Source organism: Canis aureus, chromosome 1, assembly GCF_053574225.1.
Source record: "Canis aureus isolate CA01 chromosome 1, VMU_Caureus_v.1.0, whole genome shotgun sequence".
Taxonomy (NCBI): Eukaryota; Metazoa; Chordata; class Mammalia; order Carnivora; family Canidae; genus Canis; species Canis aureus.
This window is the reverse complement of record NC_135611.1, coordinates 114,012,225-114,031,850: the sequence shown is the minus strand read 5'-3', so window position 1 is coordinate 114,031,850 and position 19,626 is coordinate 114,012,225. Positions and strand designations below refer to the sequence as shown.

Sequence of the window (19,626 nt, the reverse complement as noted above, 5' to 3'; positions counted from 1 at the left end):
CCCTCCAAACACAGCTCTGACGCTGTCCCTCCCCTGCTTGGGGATCACATCCAAGGCCTTCCTGGAGACAAGGGCCCACCTGAAGGAGCCCCTGCTTATCTTCCTGCCTTGTCGATCAGCAATGCATCCCCCCCCCCCAACACACAAACACGTTTCCCTTCTCCTGGTCCCTTGAACACTCCTTGCTCTTTCGCTCTCTCTCCCTCTCATGCCCCAAGACCTTTGCATGTACTAGCCCCGCACTTGGCACACTGCTCATCCATCTTCACCTGCTAAATCCTTATTTCCTCAGGGACTGCTCCTTGCTCCACAATGAGTGTCCTCTTGTGGCACTTACCTCTAATGTGCTGTCACTTGGACAGTTGTTTGGGTAATGGTGCCTCCCTCATTGGATGGGGAGCTCCACAGGCAGGGATGGGGAGTGTCCTGGTCCCCACTGTGTCCCCACCACAGGGCCAGGCCCAGAGCTTCCATGAATTCAGGTTAGTGGAGCAAACACAATCATAGTTTTCAAGGTCAGAGTTGGGTCAATAAAGTCAAAAAATCCTGCATTCATTCATTCTGCAAATATGGCACCTATGCTGCATCAGCACTGCTCTGGTCACCAGGGAGGCAGCAGTGACCAAAACAGAACTCCTTGCCCTAGGGGAGTTTATGGGGGGAAGGGCGAGGCAGAGAGAGGGTGGACAGGCCTTAAAATAAAGCTAAATGAATAGACAAATTACATCCTGGAAGAGAAGATGACAAACATTATGGAGAAAAGCAGCACACAGAGGACTAGATATGTGGGAAGGGGTGAGTGTTTCTGGTTTTATCCAGGGAGGTCAGGGAAAGGCTCACTGAGATGGTGAAATATAAGCAGAAATTCTCACTGAGATGAGGCGTCACTGGGTCAGGGGAGGAGGAGTGTGCCCCAGGCCCAGGGAGTGCAGAGGAAGCGGTGGGGGGGGTTGCTATCTGGGCAGGTCCTAGGAGGCCACTCTAAGGGCCGTGGCTATTTCTTAGGGACAGAAAGGGATACACAGGGGGATACTTGGGGCACAGGGGGATGCAGAGTTCCTGGCCCCAGTGAGGCAGAGGTTGCATCATAACCACCTTTTGCAGCTGTCCACAGAAAAAGCCCTATGCACTGGCCTCTCTCACCTCCTGCTCACCTGGACCTACACTTTACCAAGGGAGAAAACTGAGGACAGGAAGGATGCAGGGAGTACCCAATGCTAGGCACCCAGGACATGGCAGAGGAAACTGGATCATATCCATCCCGGCCCTGAGCTGCTTCCACCTCCTCCTGCCCTCACTCTCAAGAGACCAAGCCCCCTCTCACATCCGAGCCAGCCATCCCTTACCATCCCTGATGCCCTGCAGGCCTGGGCTGCCCCTGATGTACACAAACACATACCTGCACACCTGCGCACATGCACACACACACTCAGGGCCCCTCCAATCTGGCTGAGGGCTTCCTCCCTCACCAGCATTGCTCCACATCCTCACCTGCCTGCCTCCCTGGTCAGCAGTTTTAAGGCAGGGTCTGGTGGTGTGAGTCTCCATCTCATCCCTGGGGCACCTAGAAGGAAGCAGGCAGGGTCCCACCCACAGCTAACACTGAGTGTTCACAATGTGCCAGGTCTGGACTCATATTAATCCTCACAGCAACCCTGGGAGGTAGATGTTATTACTAGTCCCATTCGTCAGAAGAAGAAACTGAGACCAAGAGAGAAGAAATCACATGCCCAAGATCACACAGCAGGTGGGTGCAGATGGCTGATCTGGCCAACAGAACTTTCTGTAACAACAGAAATGTAGCTACAGTGGCTAGTACAACTAAAAAACTAAATCTTTACTTGTATTTAAGTCTAATTAACTAAAACTCAAATAGCCCCACAGGGCTAGGGCTAGCATATGGGAAGTACACCTCCACAGAGCTCTCTCTGATGAAGCCCCAGGAGGCTGAAGGCAGGAGGAGGAGTAAGGTGAGGTGAGGGTCATGGGTGTGCTCATAAGCCCAAGGGGAACCCAAAGGTCTGGATCAACCCAACTTGCCAAGGAGAAGCTCCCACGTGATATCATCACTCCCAACCTGACCCACTCAGCCCAGGGAACTGAAACAGGGCTCAGAGGCCAAAATCCACACCCCGAGTGCCGGTCAAGTCAAATTCCGACTACTACTTCCAGATGCCCAGGCCGCTTCCTTGAACTTCAGTGTCCTCATCTGTAAAACAGGATTCTGATACCAACCCGAGCACATGCTTATGTTATTTCAAAAGATGTTTTGTTTTTTTGTGGGGTTTTTGTTTTGTTTTTGACAATCCAGGGTCATCATGGGGACCCAACAAAACATGCTTCAAGCATAGCTGGGGATGAGACCAGAGCTTGGGAAAACATGCAGCAATTACACAAAGGCAAACTCCAAAGTCAAGGGCCAACCAGAGCCTGAGTTAGTCAGAGCCATGGAAGTGGCAGCTATGTTAATACTGTCACTAGCTGGTTAAAAGGAATCCTCCAGGGAACCCTGGGTGGCGCAGTAGTTTAGCGCCTGCCTTTGGCCCAGGGCGCGATCCTGGAGACCGGGGATCGAATCCCACATCGGGTTCCCGGTGCATGGATCCTGCTTCTCCCTCTGCCTGTGTCTCTGCCTCTCTCTCTCTCTCTCTGTGACTATCATAAATAAATAAAAAACGAAAAAATTAAAAAAAATAAAAAAATAAAAGGAACACCACCCCTCTCCCCATCTAGGTCTTTGGACACCAGTTTGAGAAGCACAGACTTGCCTGCCAGACCCAGGCCCTGCCACCCTCATCTGTACTGACCTCGCTCCCTGAGCTCCAGTGGTATGTACTCAGGGTCACCACACTGAGGTACACCCCACCTCACAGCCTTTACCTATGCTCACCCGTGCCCAGCCTGTTCCTTTGGGCTTTCATGTCAAGCCCTGAATGCCTCGCTCGCCTCAGGAGCCTTCCCCAAGTGCCCCTCCTGCCAAGTCCAGTCAGATGTCTGTTCCCTTCCTCTGTCACACCAAGCACTCATAAGACAAACGCTACTTCTCTGCCTCCTCCGGTAGACTGGGTGAAACTCCCTGACATACACAGCACATAGTAGGTCCTCACTAAGTTATCTGGTAGAAGAATGGAATACCCAAATGACCAAAAATAGTCAAGGGCAGGCTCCAGGGGCCATTCAGGAATTAGACTGCAAGGCAGGGGACAGGGGATACCTCCCAACCCTCAATCCTGCTTTCTGGCCTCTCAGGAAGGAAGGGGCTGGTCAAGGCTAGGGCTCTGCGGGCATTGGGGGTGGAGAGAGGCAGCTGTACTCCATCTCTCAAGCAGGAGCTAATCCAGTCATCTCCAGAACTGAGGCCTACTTCATGTGAGCTCTGTCTGGAGAACAGAAAGCAAAAGGGATCATTAGAACAACAGTAATGAGGGGTGCCTGGCCGGCTCAGTCAGTAGTGTGTGACTCTTGATCTCAGGGTTGTGGGTTCGCACCTCACATTGGGTGTAGAAATTACTTAAAAATAAAATCTTTAAAACGACAACAGTAATTACCTCAGAAACAGTGGCCATGGCATTGATCGGAGGCAGAAGAACCAGTCTCAAAAAGGCAGATTCAACCCCAGATAGAGCTGGGTTTTAATTTCCTGTGGGCCACCAACACTGTGACTTTGGGCAAATCCAATAACCTGCCTGGGCCTTTACTCGCTCATCTATGAATTGGGAGGAAGAGTTGCGCTGAGCTCCGAGGTCTGGTGAGGACTGGTGAGAGCAGCACAGTAGGCCCCCGAGCAGGGCCAGGCACAGAAAGGCCACCCTGCTAGCTCTGGATAACAACGCAACGTTCTACATAGCTTTCTGTGCCTCAGTTTCTCTTTTTTTTTTTAATTTTTATTTATGATAGTCACAGAGAGAGAGAGAGAGAGAGGCAGAGACATAGGCAGAGGGAGAAGCAGGCTCCATGCACCGGGAGCCTGATGTGGGATTCGATCCCAGGTCTCCAGGATCGCGCCCTGGGCCAAAGGCAGGCGCCAAACCACTGCGCCACCCAGGGATCCCCCAGTGCCTCAGTTTCTTAAGTACCAATGGTGGTGACTATTACCTCACGGGCTGCTGTGTCCAAACTAACACACACAGGCTGCTCAGAGCCATGTCTGGCTGAGAGGGAGCTTGATGGTGGGTGTGATTAATATTCCTGTCGGGAGCCCTCCCCGGCAGGAACCTCAGCTGATCCACCTGCCACCTCCTCCCAAGGCTCCAAACACACAGCAGCTCCACCAACCAACAAGTCCAGGCTGGCTGTATCCAGAGCCCCTCGTCTGCTCACAGATGCCCACCCTGACCCAGCTTACCATCTCCAGTAGTTGCAGCAGGGCCGATCCACTGAGCACGTTCCCAGGAGGCCCCATGTCAGGCCCCTACTAATACATAAGATTCCTGAATCCTCCCTACAGGCCCACTTGGTAGGGTTGTTCCCATTTCAGCTAAGTAAAATGCACCTCAAAGAGAAGAAATAGGCCCCCAGGGTTCGACGGCAACTAAGGGAGAAGCGAGAAGCAGGGTGTACACCCAGGTGAGCTGGGACCACTATGCAATGACCCCCACGATGACAAAGCCCTTGAATTCGGGCCAAGAGGGGTGGGAGGCACAGGGGGACAAGGAAGTGGCAGCCGCCTCAGTCCATTCGGAAAGGGCCCACGAGGTGGCAAACCAAGGCAGGCTTGGATTTCTGGCCTCACCCTTAGAAACAACATCTGCAGACGAGCTCCCTGGGCAGAGCGGCAGGGCTCGAGGAACTTCCTGCACGGACCTCTATGTGTAGTCTTCCCTCAGCCGACCCCAGCTTACCGGCCCCCGCTTCATGCACCCAGTACAGCCAGGCCCTGCTGCGGGTGCTGAGTTGGTGGTGGGTCCTGCCCCCTAGGGGGCCAGGCCCCAGCTCCCACCCCCACCCTGCCCCTCCCACACCCGCTCCCTCCTTCCCTCCCTCCTGGTTTCGCTCCCAGGACTGTCTCCCCTAGCTGGGCCTCTTGCTGCTTGGCTGGTTGTCCAGAAGAGCCTGCCACGGAACCACCCCACCGTGCAGCCCAGAGGCCTGGTGTTTGAGAGCCTTCCACTGAGAGCTCTTGGGAAGTTGAAGAGAGGCCCAGGGAAGGGTGTTCGTTGGTCCTCCAGAGGCCTGCAGATCAACTTCAAAAGACACTCCTTTCCAAAAAAAAAAAAAAAGACACTCCTTTCCATCCCCTCATCCCAAAGGATTTCTGGAGACCCCAGAAAGTTTGCTCTCAGGGTCTCTACTCCCTCCAGGAAGACAGCCCAGAGTAAGCCTAGCAAAATCAACAGCCCAGCCTCTGCTTACTACACTAAGCCTTTGGTATGAGGCTCGGGTACAGGATTTGAAGCCACCCTCACCCATGATGACCTGGTCTGGGAAGACTCTGCCCAAATTCAGAGCCCATCGCCAACACTGCTAGTTTGGGGACCCAGCACAGGTTTCGGAGGCTCTCCAGGCCTCTGCAAGGTGGGAATCAGAGCTGATTCCTTCCCCATCTAAGGTATCTTCATTCAAGTCCTCCCCCAGCTCCTTTACAGCACTCCTATCCCTACCTATAAGTCACCTCCTCCAGGAAGCCCTCCCTGATCATCCTAGTTAAAACACAGTAATATCCCCATACTTTCTTTCCCCTGACCTCCTTTCATTTTTGCCTTCATAACACTGATCACAAACTGATCTCCTATCCTAGATTTGTTTGCTGAGCACCTGTATCTACTACAAAGTAGGCCCATAAGGCCTGGTCTTCCAAGTTCTATAGCAGCCAACCAGGAACACAGACGCTGCTGCGTGGAAGGTCAAATCAGCCACGTACAGCTTCTCTCAGGTATTACTATTGTTCTGCACTGTTATTTGATATTAGCCCAGCTGTTTGGGTTGGGGAAGGATAAGCACAAATCACCTAGCTGAGCCTCCCCCATCTGTCCCTAAACGGAACAGCCCCAGGCCCTGGGGAATGCGGTGTGAAAACCACAAAGGAGGGAGGCGACCATCACGCCTTCGCTGTTTCTAAGGCAGTGATTCTACTCAAGGGGGAAGTGGGAGGCATGTGAAACTCCCTGACCAGCGACCCCCCCCCTCCCCACCCCAGGCAGAAGCCTGAGAACCTCTTCTGGCAAAAGGCACCTTCCGAAGCTTGAAATTTGACCAAGCCGTTCCTCAGAGCAGTCTGCAAGGCTCTGACCCCTGCCTGCCCTCTGCCCCTGGTGTCCCCTCACTCACCCTGCCCTGCCACATGGGTCTCCTCCATGCTGCAGCTCCCTGCACCTCACCAAGCTTTCAATTCTGGCACTATGGTCACCCCCCACACACAGCGCACTCCAAGGCTGTTCCTTCTCACTCACCTGGCCCACCTGATCCAATCCGAGATCAGTGAAGAGGCCTTCCTGACAACTAAGGAAGCTCCCAGTCACACCTGACTCTAACTGACTGCCTAGCACCTCCTCTTAACCTGTCCCTTGTTTATTCATCAGGTTGACGGTTTATCTGGTTTGTCTCTCTCGGTTCCACGGAGGGAGCAGCTCTGTCCAGTGCACCGCTGCATCCTTGTCACCTGAAGCAATGCCAGGCATGCAGTAGGCACTCAACAAATGCTGCTGGTTAAACAAAACCCTCTGGCTCTGCAACATCTTCAGAATCCAATGCACACTTCTCCTCCCCCCAGCCCAGGTGGCTCTGCACAGCTGGGCCCCTCACTCCCATGAACACTTCTGCTCCTCACCCAGCTTGCGCCCACCCTTCTGCCTCACAGCCTTCAAAAGGACTGTTCTCACCTGGGTCAAGGCCCTTCCTGCCACTCCTGGGGGCTGTGGTGGAGATTCAGTAAAAGCACATATAGCAAGGGGGTTTAGCAGAGCCTGACATCTAAAAAAGAGCTCGAGTTCTGACCTTGGAGGAGCTCTGGGCAGCAACTGTGTGGGAGGATGAGGAGGCCTGGGTGCTGCACTTGCCACCCTTTATTTGATTATATGTCCCCACCTCCGCCCCAACCCTCCAAAACCTCTGTTTCCTCATCTGGAAAATGGAGATGCTAATTTCAGCTAGGCCCTCTTCCTGGTGGTACCTGCCGAGGCTCTGTAGCCTGGGATGGGCCTTCAAAATCCTAACAGGAGTAATAAGTATTACAGTCGCTAAGATATCCTGAGGGCTCACTGTGTGTCAGGCACTCTTCTGAAAAAGAACAGGAAACATTTACTGGAGGCTGTTACGCTATAAATGCTTTCCACAAATTAACCCGTTTAACCTTCAGGACAATGTATGGGGTGGGGGTGGAGGGGATGACCATCCCCTGACACAGACAGTGAAAGCTCAGAGAAGTTGAGGAATCTGCTCAAGGTCACATAACCAGGGAGTGCTTGAGCTGGATTTGAACCCCGTGCTCTGAATCACTTTGGTGCAGCCCCTTACAGAGGTCAGAAACCAGGACACCAGATTCCAGGATTCTGGCTGGCCCAGTTGGACCAGTGGCTGGACCCGGACACCTGAGAGGACTGAGGGTAGGGCATGGGGTAGGACGGATGCCCTCAGGACTGCCTAGTGCGCATCTGCACGGTGTCAGCCACCTTTTTAGGAGCTTTTCGTGGATGAACTCGTTTCATCCTCACAACAGTCTGAGGTGGGTGCTGTTCAGAGCCCACTGCACAAGATGTAAACACTGTACTCCAAGGTCACACAGCCAGAACGTGAAAGCACCAAACCCTGCCCATCATACAATCCATGGGCAGGAAGCTGGAACAGTGATCCCCCATGTTACCCCCAGCTGTGTTACTCCCTGCATGTCTCCACTGCTGCTTTCTCCTGGCTCCCAGCACAGAGTCTGCACTGGGTTAAAAGACATCCCGGCTCAACTCTGAGGAGGGACCAAGTTTCACCAGCAAACCCAGAACTACTAGACTGGCTGCCGGCAGAGGTGCTCACAGCAGCCCTGAGCTTGGAGGGGCAGAAGAAAGAATTGCCCAAGGGTGTGGCTAGCAGGGTTCAGTGCAGGGCCTTTGAGGTGCCGGAGACCCACTGCAGTTTGGGTTCCGGGGAACAAAGAATGTCTGACACCAGTAGCAAGCTGACTTGGGTTCAAAGCCCAGCCTGCCCCTAGGGTCTGAGGAACTTAGGGCAAAGGGATTCTTCCTGAGTCCCGATGTCTCATTCTGCAAGATGGAGAGAAATCCATTCCTGGGAGCAACTACCTCAGTTCGTCACTTGTTGATAAGATGTTCACTGAAGCCAAACTGGGCCAGGGGTTCATATACTACTTCTGGCTGTGACACATCAATCATTTCACTTCACAGCAGGTGTCGTCAGTCTCCTTATCTGTAAAATGGGCACCACACTCCTACCTAGCTTATGGGAATCTATAAAATGGGCACAACCATACCTACCTTGAAGGTGTGTTTTGAGACTTAAATGAGCTCACGTGTGTGAAAGGGTTGCTACACGCCTGACATACTGTGGATGGCCAATAAACGCTGGCTGTTCCCTAGCTCTGGAAATGATTTGCTTCTCTGTGCTAGTTTCCCCTTCTAAAACGGAGATCGTGCAACAGTACCTCCGGCTCTAGGACATATTCGGCAAGTTAATCTATGTGAGGCACCCTGAATAGTATGTGGCACACAGAACACGATAAATGTCAGCCATCAGTCTCATGATTATTGTTTTTATTGCTCCTGTTAACCTTGTCAGGCAAACCTTCTAAAAACTGGCATAAGGAGACCAGAGAAACTAACCCCTAGTGGAGAAAAATTCAAGAGCCCTACCATCTTGCAGAGACTCAAGGACCGTTTTCTAGGAACCACAGCCAGGAAAGTCAGTCAGCTTAGAAGCCAAGGATGTGGATCAGAAGCAACCATCTGCCACCCCCTTTGACCCCATCACCAGCCCACGTTAGCTGGGTCAATCAGGGACTGCAGCCAGCCCTCCGGGAACTCCAGACCCAGGGCAAAGGCTACCAGGCAAGCCAAGGTCACGAGCCGGCCTAGGGAGCAGGGATAGTGGCTCCAAGCACCCACCCAGGAACCACAGCAAGAAACTAAATCCATGGGGGATTTGGCCACCCTAAGTCCTTCAGAGAAACCATCCTCCTTGATTCGGGCTGGGACAGGGCACCCCTGCCCAAGTCCCCTTGGCCCGTGCAGAGAGGAACAGCTGGGAAAACAGCTCTCAGCCTCATTGTCGCCTAATGGTGAGAGCAAGTGTTATCGCCTGGTGGGGAGTGTAAACATGATGGGAGGCTGGACAGCTAACCGGGAAGTTGCAAACAGCCTCATGGCCAGGATGGAGACTGCCATGATCTGTAGTGGTGCCTGGCTCCTCTGTACCCATCGCCAAGCAAGGTCTGGCCAGGACTGAACTCCCCCGTGCTTCTCTGAGAGGGGAAGACAGACAAGGTTGAAAGGCAGACCTGTTTACTCCAGCCCAGGCCTCTTACTGAGCCCAAGCAGCCCCCAAATGAGTGGAAGGGGGTCTTCAGAATCCCAAGGATCCAGACGTCCCCGGTCACCTTGCCTTGACAGAGAGGTGTCCCTCTCAACACTCCTTCCTCCTAAGTCTTAACAAGCAGAACCAGGGGCACAGCTCCTCAAATCTAAGCTCAATACCTCCTCCCCTCCCTAATATGGAGCTGAAAGCACAGAAACTTAAGAGGCTTCTAAGACCTCTCCTGCCCGCAGAAACAAAGCATTTGCCGAGAAAGGGTCCCACACGCCTTAAGATAGGGTCTAATAATATGAAAAGGTTGTGGGACAGACAGCAGTCCCAGTGACCATCCGATTCCCCCCAAAATCATTAAGAAGTTCAACAGCGACCCTCCCTCCTCCGGCTCCGTGTAACCCCCCAAGCCCCACCCACCAACCTCGGAGGCGAAAGCCTTTCCGCCACACTCCCCCGAACACCCACCGGGGCCTGCCCCCCCGCCCCCGCCGCGCGTCCCTCAGAGATTACAAACACCACAACTCTCCTCTGCTACGGCGCTCCTCCACGCTCAGGATGCCCCCCCCGCAGCACCCCAGTGGTATAACCCACACGGCGCTGCCTCGGCCGCACTTGGTACAGCTCCCTCGGCGGCAGCCCCCCACCTCCCTAGAACACGCTGGAGGGAGCGCTCCCACAGCCCCGAACGGGAACAGCCCCCTACGCCGGGGAAGGCGCGCCCCCCCGATGGCTCAGCTGCCGCACTCCGGGCGGGCGCTCCCTTCCCATCCCACTGGCTCAGCCCCCAGCGCCTCAGTGGTTCGGTCCCCGCACTCTGGCGTGGCCCCCCCGCGCCGCCTCAGTGGTACGGCCAGCCGCCCCCGCCCCCGGCCCCTCAGGGGTAGTCCGACCGCCCCCGCGCAGCCGCCCCCACTCAGTCCCGGAAGGGGGGGCTCGAGGGCCGCGGTCCCCGCCCGGCGGGCACTTGTGGTACGGCCCAGCGCCGCGCCGCGGGGGGTCCGGACGCGACCATCGCGGGGGGAGGCGCTCGGGGACACGCGCTGGCGCACTCACCTGTCACCGGCGGCCGCCCAGCCTCTCCGGCGGGGCTCGACTCCCGCCCATCGCCACGCTGCGCTTGGTCCCGCTCCTTGTGTTTCCTGGCGGCGGCAACTGCAGCGGCAGCGGCAACGCCTTCTCCGAGCCAGGCCCAACGGCTCGCGCGGCGCGGCCCCCCCGCCCCCTCCCCCCAGCCCCCGCTTACCGCCCCCTCCCACCCTCTGGCCGGAAATACCGCCTTCTCCCGCCACAAACAGGAACTGACGTAAAGAGCGAGCGATGAACTCGGCGTGCGCCAGAGCGCAGGCGCAAGGCAGGGCAAGCGGCTGATTCAGAGCGGGACGCCTGCGTACTTTCGGCAAGTTTGGGTCCGTCTGGGTTAGCGAGGTGCCACGCGCAGGCGCCGGACGGAACGGAGAGACGGGATTGCGCAGGCGCAGCAGGACTCTGACGCCCGCTTTCCCTAAAGGCTCGCCGCTGTGATACTTCCCGGCAGCCCCTGGTCCTTATTTACATACGCTTTGATCTCGCTTTACTGTGATCTCGCCTCGCCTCTGGGTTCCGAGGCTCTTAAAGAGCCCTGGAGCGGGGGGTTAGGAGAGTTGTCTTTTCTCCGTGTCCCCTCGTGGTGAGTACGGGCTCGGAAGCCTCCCAAACCCAGCTTTGCATTTCCTTGCTCGTGATAGTAGACAGAAGGCTTGAGCGTTCTCTGTGCCTCTGTATCCGTATCTGCAGAATGGAAACAGAGCTGCGTCACTGGGCTATTGGACTTTTTAAAATGTAAATAGAACAGTTTATATGTTAGACATTCTGTAACTCCAAAACCTTAATCCTACCTGCTTATCATATATGTGCAATTAAATAGGGGTATAGGGCAGCCCGGCTGGCTCAGCGGTTTAGCGCCCGCCTTCGGCCCAGGGCGTGATCCTGGATCCAGGATCGAGTCCCACGTCGGGCTCCCTGCATGGAGCCTGCTTCTCCCTCGGCCTGTGTCTCTGCCCCTCTCTCTCTCTCTCTCTCTCTCTCTCATGAATAAATAAATACCTTAAAAATAAATAAATAGGGATATAGTTTTCTTATGGGTTCACTTGGGCCTAAAAAGACCTTAAAATCGCCGGTGGGGGACGCCTCGGTGGCTCAGTGATTGAGCGTCTGCCTTCAGCTCAGGTCGTGATCCCGGGGTCCTAGGATTCAGTTCCACATCTGGCTCCCCGCAGGGAGCCTGCTTCTCCCTCTGCCTATGTCTCTGCCTTTCTATGTCCCGCATTAATAAATAAACAAAATCAGAAAGAAAGGAAGGAAGAAAAAGAAAGAAAAGAAAAAAGAAAAGGAAAGAAAGAAAAGAAAAAAGAAAGGAAGAAAAAGAAAGGAAAGAAAAAAAGAGAAAGAAAGAAAGAAGAAAGAAAGAGAAAGAAAGAAAGGAAAGAAAGAAAGATCACGTTGTGAGAAAAGAGCTATGCACAGATCCTGGCCCACTTGTCAACTACTGTACTAGGCAGCGAGAGACATCTGTCTCCCAGTCCCTAATCTCTCAAAGGTTGGGTAGGGCTTGCCTTCTGAACTTGGGGGCCAGTGTGCCACAGAGCTTGGCAGGTATGCATTGGTTAGTGAGTACTTCCAGTAGTAAAGACTCAGCTGAAAGTTGAAGAGTCGTAGGGCCACCCAAGTCTGAGGGAGTGATGCAGGCAATCCTCAGAGGTGGGCCTTAGTTTCCTCAGAGGTAAACCTGTGCTGGAACTAGACCTTAACTAATGTGTTTTCCAGCTTGGAATTTGCTGCTGTGTTCCTCATGGGCTTCCCCCAGCACAGTGTTGGTGACGGACCAATGCCTCCCCCACCACAGCCCTGACCAGTTCAGTCTCTTACTGTCTGGTGACGGGTCTGTCTCCTCCTCTGTGCAGAGAGCCCCATGAGGGAAAAGACCAGGACCGGCTCAGTCATTGCTGTGGAGCTAACACTGCCCAACAAGAGTCTTGGCACAGCGTATGCTCATGGGGACTATTTGTTTTAGAAACTAGTCCTTCCATTAATCTAGACTCACTGTTACTGTGGCATACCCTCTTTGCCCCCCTTCTGTGCTTAGCCCATTCCCCTATTTCTTTTAAGATTTTATTTATTCATGAGAGACACAGAGAGGCAGAAACCCAGGCAGAGGGAGAAGCAGGCTCCCTGTGGGGAGCCAATTATGGGACTGGATCCCAGGACCCCAGAATCATGACCTGAGCCAATGGCAGATGCTCAACCACTAAACCATCCAGGTGCCCCTGTCCCCCTATTTCTGAGTCTTCCCAACCTAAGTGGAATCCCTGCCCCTTCTGGGATGGACTACAACACATCTCACTGAAACCTCCCATGTGTTCATGTATAAATACATGAACTATTACATGAGGGGTAATAATAAATAAAATAAAATAAAATAATAAAAATAAAAAAATAAAATAAATGACTATTACATGAGGGGTAATAGTCCTCAAAAATGATGGCTTTCAACCTACGACCTAGTACACACATAGGCATACTTACCTATATACATATATATTTGTATGAAAGTGTCATCAAATACTATTTACTGGTATGTATCATGCACTCAGATTTTTTTCTTCCCCAGTGCTGTTCAAGGCTCTGCTAAACTGACTCTGATCCACTAAAGGGCCATGCCTTGCAGGCTAAAAAACACTAGTCTGGGGGGGAACAACACTCACTGGCTTGGGAGATAGGTCCTGCTTCCTGTGTCCTTGTCAAAGTAACTTTCACTTCTCTGGCCTTCCTTCATTGCAAAACAGTATCAATAAAATTTACTTAGCAATTGTTACAGGCTACATTCTGTTCTTGACACAGTCCCACCAAGGCTATCCTGTTGCCATCAACACCATCTTGGGAGGTTAGGTGCAACAGTACTTAAGAAGCTTGCTCAAGGTCCCAGGACACATTAAGAGTAAGGCAGGATTTGAACCCAAGGTGTCGGATACAAGAGTCTGCTGTGAATTCATATCATGCTGGGAAATTGGAAGTCATAGCTCTGTTTCTGCCCTGGCAAACCACTTAATTGGCAAACCACTTAATTATCATTCGGGGGGCCTCAGTCTCTCAATTTCCAAATCAAAGGTGATTGAGGAGAAAACTCTAAAACCTCAAATTGTTCTATACCCTCTAATCTATTCTACAAACTCCCTGCCTGTAATTGTAAACATGGGCTGTACATGCACCTCTGGGGATATGGGCCAATAGCTTCTCCCCTGAAGGTTGCCCAAAGGCTTCTTGATTCAGAAAAAAATGATTAAGAATCCTTCCCTGACAGAGAGGGCATCTCCACAAAATCCGCTTCTGTTGCTATGGAGCAGAAATCAGGCTCTAGGGCATATTTCAACCCTTGTCAGAGATTGGACTCCAAGTGATGATTGGGCAAGTCGCATGGACCAGCTATGAAGAACCTCTTGGTTGGGATGTCTGGGTGGCTCAGCGGTTGAGTATCTGCTCTGGGCTCAGAACATGGTCCTGGGGTCCCAGGATTGAGTCCCGCATCAGGCTCCCCAAGAGGAGCCTGCTTCTCTCTCTGCCTGTGTCTCTGCCTCTCTCTATGTCTCTCATTAACAAATGAATGATATCTTAAAACAACAACAAAAAACACCTCTTGGTAGCCCCAAACAGGGAACTTCCCCTCCATTCCCACAAGGTCTGGGGGTCTATGGCAGTAGTGGAGCTGACCATGGGGAGGAACCTTCTCTGCCACATGGGCAGAGGGATATACAAGCAGGAGGACTCAGATTTACCCCGTTCTTCATCCTAAGAGCATGGGGGGGGGGGAGAAAGTCCATAGCATTGATCAGATTCTCAAAGAGTCTGGAACTATTTAAAAAAAAAAAAAAAAGTGTTTATTTAAAGGAGTTTCCCCAGGGCAGCCTGGGTGGCTCAGCGGTTTAGTGCTGCCTTCAGCCCAGGGTGTGATCCTGGAGACCCAGGATCGAGTCCCGCTTTGGGGTCCCTGCATCGAGCCTGTTTCTCCCTCTGCCTATGCCTCTGCCCCTCTCTCTCTCTCTCTCTCTCTCTGTCTCTCATGAATAAATAAATTCTTTAAAAAATAAAAATAAATAAAAGTTTCCCATGTTATACAGAAATGTTGAAATATCTTTGACTCCCCAGCCAGAAGTTACTAAGCCCTACCCTAGATGCTACTGTTTGGGAAGATCCTTTTAGAGCAATTTTAAGTGTTTGGCAGAAGGACAGATAAACCTCAGGGATTCTGTAAATGTTGGTTCCAGTTTCCTTTTTATAAAATATGTTTCTGTTTCAAAAATTGTAAATGGAAGACACCATGCATCATGCCCATTCAGCTTTTTAACACGTTAGAGATTCCCAAAATGTTTAAGTGGACATGCGAAGCTAATGCACTTGTATGCAAACCTTGGGATGAAGCTTTTTCTACTCTTGATAAGATCAAACACTTTTTCCATCTGCTCTGAATACATAGATGGCATCCCATCCCCTGTGAAATAAAAGCTAAAGGCCTCATCATAGCCTTCAGGGCCCCATGGGCGCTGCCCCTGCTTATCTCTCTAACTTCATCTCAAGCTACTCTTGCCCTTGACCACCATGTTCTGGACACACTAACCTCTGCCCCTCCAAAACCACAAGCTTGTTCCCACCTCAGGGTTTACTTGCTGTTCCTTTTGCCTGGTCTACATACTTCCCTGATCCTGATCTGTGCATGACTGGCTCTTTCTTGCCTTTTGGAACTTAGTTGAAATCTCACCTCATTAGAGATCCTTTCCCTGGCCACCCCAAATCCCAAAAAGCCACACCGTTACTATTTCTGAGCACATTTGAATTCCCTACCTAGCACTTAACACTAAAGAGTATTTTGGTTGTTTATTTTGTAGCTGGCTTTCCCCAAACCAGAATATAAATTTGCCCATGAGGGTGAAGACCTTGTCTTGGGTGGGCACCACTGTTCCCACCCCTAGAACAATGCCTACCACATAGTTAGGACTTGGGGGTTAACAAATAGTTGTTGACTGTCATTTTGTTTTGCTTTAAAGACTTTATTTGAGAGAGAGCACAAGCTATGGGGAGAAGCAGACTCCCCACTGAGAAGGGAGCCTGACATGGGACTTGATCCCAGGACCCCAAGATCATTACCTGAGCAGAAGGCAGTTGCTTAACTGACTGAGGGAACCAGGTGCCCCAGAATGTGGTTTTTATTAAGAAGGCTAAAGCTAGGGGCACATGGGTGGCTATCTGCCTTCGGCTCAGGTAATGATCTTGGGGTCCTGGGATCAAGCCCCATGTCAGGCTCCCTTCTCAGTAGGGAGTCTGCTTCTTCCTCTGCCCCCCCCCCATACCTCTACTCATGCAGAAATAAACATAGGCCCAAGGAGGGCCTCTTACTATATACCACGTGCCAGAACGCTGTGGCGGACAGATCCATTCCCACAAATGTCTCAGGCCATGGACTTTACATGTATGGGTCCAGATTTGAGAAACAGAAAGTCTAATTTTATGCTGAAGTATATGGATTTGAAACAGTGAGATACTTAAAACATAATTTCCTACATTACTAAGAAAAATTGAGGTAATATGAGTATCACCTAATTTTTTTTTAGGTTCTCACGAAGAGGAATTTTTTCACAGCTGCCCAGCACGGTGGCTTACAAGCTATTCCCGCTGATGCCACAAGAGGGCGCCACATGAGCTGGCCATCCCTGCGGGAACTCCCACTGACTAGCAGGTGTCAAGCCTTCCCGGGAAACAAGGGGGCGGGACCTTTGTGTTGTTACTTAAACATTCATTGTTTATAGGGAAACTGACCTGACACCTAAGTGCAACACGTGATCCTGAATTGGATTGGAGGGGCAGGGGTGGGGGGGATGGCCATAATTAAGAACATTATTGGAACAATTTATGAACCTGAAGTATGAACTGGTTCTTTAGAGGAATATTTTATGTTAAATGTCTAGGTTTTGATAGCTACACTGTGCTTATGGAAGAAAATTTTCCTGTTTTCAGGAAATACACACTAAGGTAGTATGAGGTTAAGAGGCATAATGTTTTCCAACTTTCAAACGGTTCAAAACACAACATGGGAATGTGTGTGGGTGTGTGTGCGCTCATGGAGAGGGAGACAGGGAAGAGGGAACGATAAGACAAATGGAGCAATTAACAAACCTAGATAAATAATATACAGAAATCAGGGGTGCCTGAGTGGCTCAGCTGTTTGAACATCAGACTCTTGATTTCAGCTCAGGTCATGATCTCAGACGTGAGAAACCCCTTGCACCATTATTGCTACTTTTCTAGAAGTTTACAATTATATTATTTTAGAGAGAGAGAGGGAGAGGAGTACGGAGTGGGGGTGGGGAGGGGCAGGAGAGAGAGAATGCCAAGCAGGTTTCACATCCATCACAGAGCCTGATGCAGGGCTTGATCCTACAACCCTGAGATCATGACCTGGGCTGAAACCAAGAGTAGGAAGCCTAACTGACTAACTGAGTCCACCCAGGCACCCAAAGTTTACAGTTATATTAAAATAGTTACCCAAAAAGCTATCTTTGTAACCAATGAGAATGTCATGAAAGAGTTAAGTGTTGGTGCTGAAAATCCTCCCTGAAAATCATCAATTTCAGAGACAAAATTAGATGACAACACTGTGCCTGGCACTGTGAAGCCTTTAATCATCCTGTGAGGTAGATGCTATTACTCCCATCTTATTGTAAAGAAATGAGCACAGAGAGGCTGAGTGACCTGACCAAGATCACACAGCTGTGGAGCTCATGCTCTTTAACCGTAACAGAGCACCAAGAAGGCCAAATGATGGCCACGAGATGCTATACTGGTCATTTAGAAGCACTGCACCAAACGTGAAGAAGCAGAAAAGGCAGCTTCAGGGAAAAGCTATGAAACAATGAATGTAGGTTTCTGTGCTCTGAACCCCTGCTTCAACTTGATAGTCAAGTCTATGCCAAAGTCTGTCTTGAATTATGCAAGGTTTGACCAAAATAAAATTGGGACATCAAGTAGACTGGGGATTCTGAGGTAACTGAACCTGCTAGCCATTAAGAAGGGAGGAAAAGGATCCCTGGGTGGCGCAGCGGTTTGGCAACTGCCTTTGGCCCAGGGCGCGATCCTGGAGACCCGGGATCGAGTCCCACGTTGGGCTCCCGGTGCATGGAGCCTGCTTCTCCCTCTGCCTGTGTCTCTGCCTCTCTCTCTCTCTGTGACTATCATAAATAAATAAAAATTAAAAAAAAATAAGAAGGGAGGAAAAATTAGAATGTTCCTCAGACAAATCTGATTATTCTCAATATTTACTTGTCAATACACAAATGATGTAAATTCAAATTTGTAAATAATTGCACTCCTGTATATTTTGCCCTCTGGATATGTCCAATCATAAGCAAACTGTGGTGGACGCAAGAGGTGCTGTGATAAAAAAAAAAGACCTGGAAACCACCAAGTGTCCCCGGTGAGAAACTGGTTCAGTACGTCAAGGTATATCCACACCAGGGGGATGCCAAGCAGCTACTTTAAAAGGAAGCTCTTTCCAGTAAGCACATTAAAAGGCATTTAACGTCACTGGCCACTGGGGAAATGCAAATCAAAGCCACAGTAACAAGATACCATTTCACACCCACTAGGATGGCCACAATCAAAAAGACAATGTGGTGGTGAGAATGTGAAGAAATTAGAACCCTTGTGCAGGGATCCCTGGGTGGCGCAGTGGTTTGGCGCCTGCCTTTGGCCCAGGGCGCGATCCTGGAGACCCGGGATCGAGTCCCACATCGGGCTCCCGGTGCATGGAGCCTGCTTCTGTCTCTGCCTCTCTCTCTCTCTGTGACTATCATAAATAAATAAAAATTAAAAAAAAAGAACCCTTGTACACCGCTGGTAGAAACGTAAAATGGCACAGCCGCCCTGGAAAACAGTCCAGCAGTTCTTCAAAGGGTGAACATAAAATTAATATATAGCCCAACAATTCAACTCACGGGTATATACCCAAGAATGAAAACATGTCCACACAATTACTCATACATGGGTGTTCAGAGCAGTATTATTCATAATAGCCAAAAAGTGGGAACAATGTACATGTCCATCATCTTGATAAACAAAATGTAAAAAATCTATACATTGCTGCATTATTTGTCGGTTTTTGAAAATGATGGAAGATCTGTGGAATGAACCTCAAAAATGTGCTGAGAGAAGCCAGACACAGAAGGCCCCGTACTGTGTGATTTCATTTATATGAAATGTCTAGAAAAGGCAAATCTATAGAGACTGATTAGTGGTTACCACTTGGAGTGGGGGAGGGCAGAATTTAGGAGGACTTGGGGAACGATGGTTAAAGGGTATGGGGTTTCTCTCTGGGGTAATGAAAAAAATCCTAAAAGTCTAGTGATAGATGCACAACTCTGTGAATAACAAAAGTCATTGAATTGTGCACTTTAGATAAGTGAATGGATATGTGAATTATATCTCAATAAAGTGTGTGTGTTTTTCAAGAAGCTCATTATGTACTTATATGCAGTGAACTACAGGATATATTAAGCAAAAAAAGCAAAGCGCCAAACTGCCATATATGCTACCATCCGGGTGGGAAAACAGTTATGTTTGTGAAGGAAATACTTCTGGAAGGACACCTGCACCCCAGTAACACCAACTGCCTCTGGACAGGGAAACTGGATGACCCAGAGTAGCGGAGAGAGTTGTTTTTAATTCTTAGGAGATACCAAAAAAGTATAAAGAATAATAAATACAATGAACACCTGTGTGCCCAGGTTTAAAAAACATTCCCATACTCTGGTTTTTTCTCAGTTTTCTTTTTTTTTAAGAAATCTCTACACCAGCGTGGGGCTCAAACTCATGACCCCGAGATCAAGAGTTGCACGTTCCACCACCTGACCCAGCTGGGCGCCCCACCATTCCTAGACTGTTGAACCTCTGTGCCCTCTCCAGTCGCATCCCATCCCATCCACCCCTAGAGGGAACCATCATCCCACATTAGGAGTTTATCATTCCTATGCATATCATACATTTACTATATTTTAAATAGTAAATTGATTAAATTCTTAAGTAAATAAGTAGTAAACAGTTTGCATATTTTAATTTTATTTTATTTTTTAATTTTTA

The 19,626-nt window shown here is 50.5% G+C and overlaps 2 protein-coding genes and 1 long non-coding RNA gene across 12 annotated transcripts in view; 1 reads left to right on the top strand and 2 right to left on the bottom strand.

The window, feature by feature from the left end:
- The window catches only part of AKT2 (AKT serine/threonine kinase 2), a 50,730-nt gene extending 39,567 nt beyond the window's left edge, over positions 1-11,163 (bottom strand). For 2 of the 4 annotated variants that reach the window (XM_077851493.1, XM_077851527.1), the window contains exon 1: positions 10,522-10,696. The gene's annotated coding sequence lies outside the window, so the exon portion shown is untranslated. Of the gene's footprint in view, positions 1-10,521; positions 10,697-11,024 lie in introns of those variants that run through there. The other 2 variants (XM_077851503.1, XM_077851538.1) reach the window with 2 other exon arrangements.
- On the top strand, positions 10,500-19,301 carry LOC144285925 (uncharacterized). Its single transcript, XR_013354070.1, has 3 exons — positions 10,500-10,864; positions 16,107-16,231; positions 19,025-19,301. It is a non-coding gene; the product is annotated as an uncharacterized LOC144285925 (long non-coding RNA).
- C1H19orf47 (chromosome 1 C19orf47 homolog) overlaps positions 17,464-19,626 on the bottom strand; it is a 31,215-nt gene continuing 29,052 nt past the window's right edge. For 6 of the 7 annotated variants that reach the window (XM_077851630.1, XM_077851646.1, XM_077851637.1 and 3 more), the window contains one exon: positions 18,012-18,337. In XM_077851630.1, coding sequence (XP_077707756.1) covers positions 18,027-18,337 — 311 coding nt within the window. In that variant the 3' untranslated portion in view covers positions 18,012-18,026. Of the gene's footprint in view, positions 17,721-18,011; positions 18,338-19,626 lie in introns of those variants that run through there. The other variant, XM_077851620.1, reaches the window with a different exon arrangement.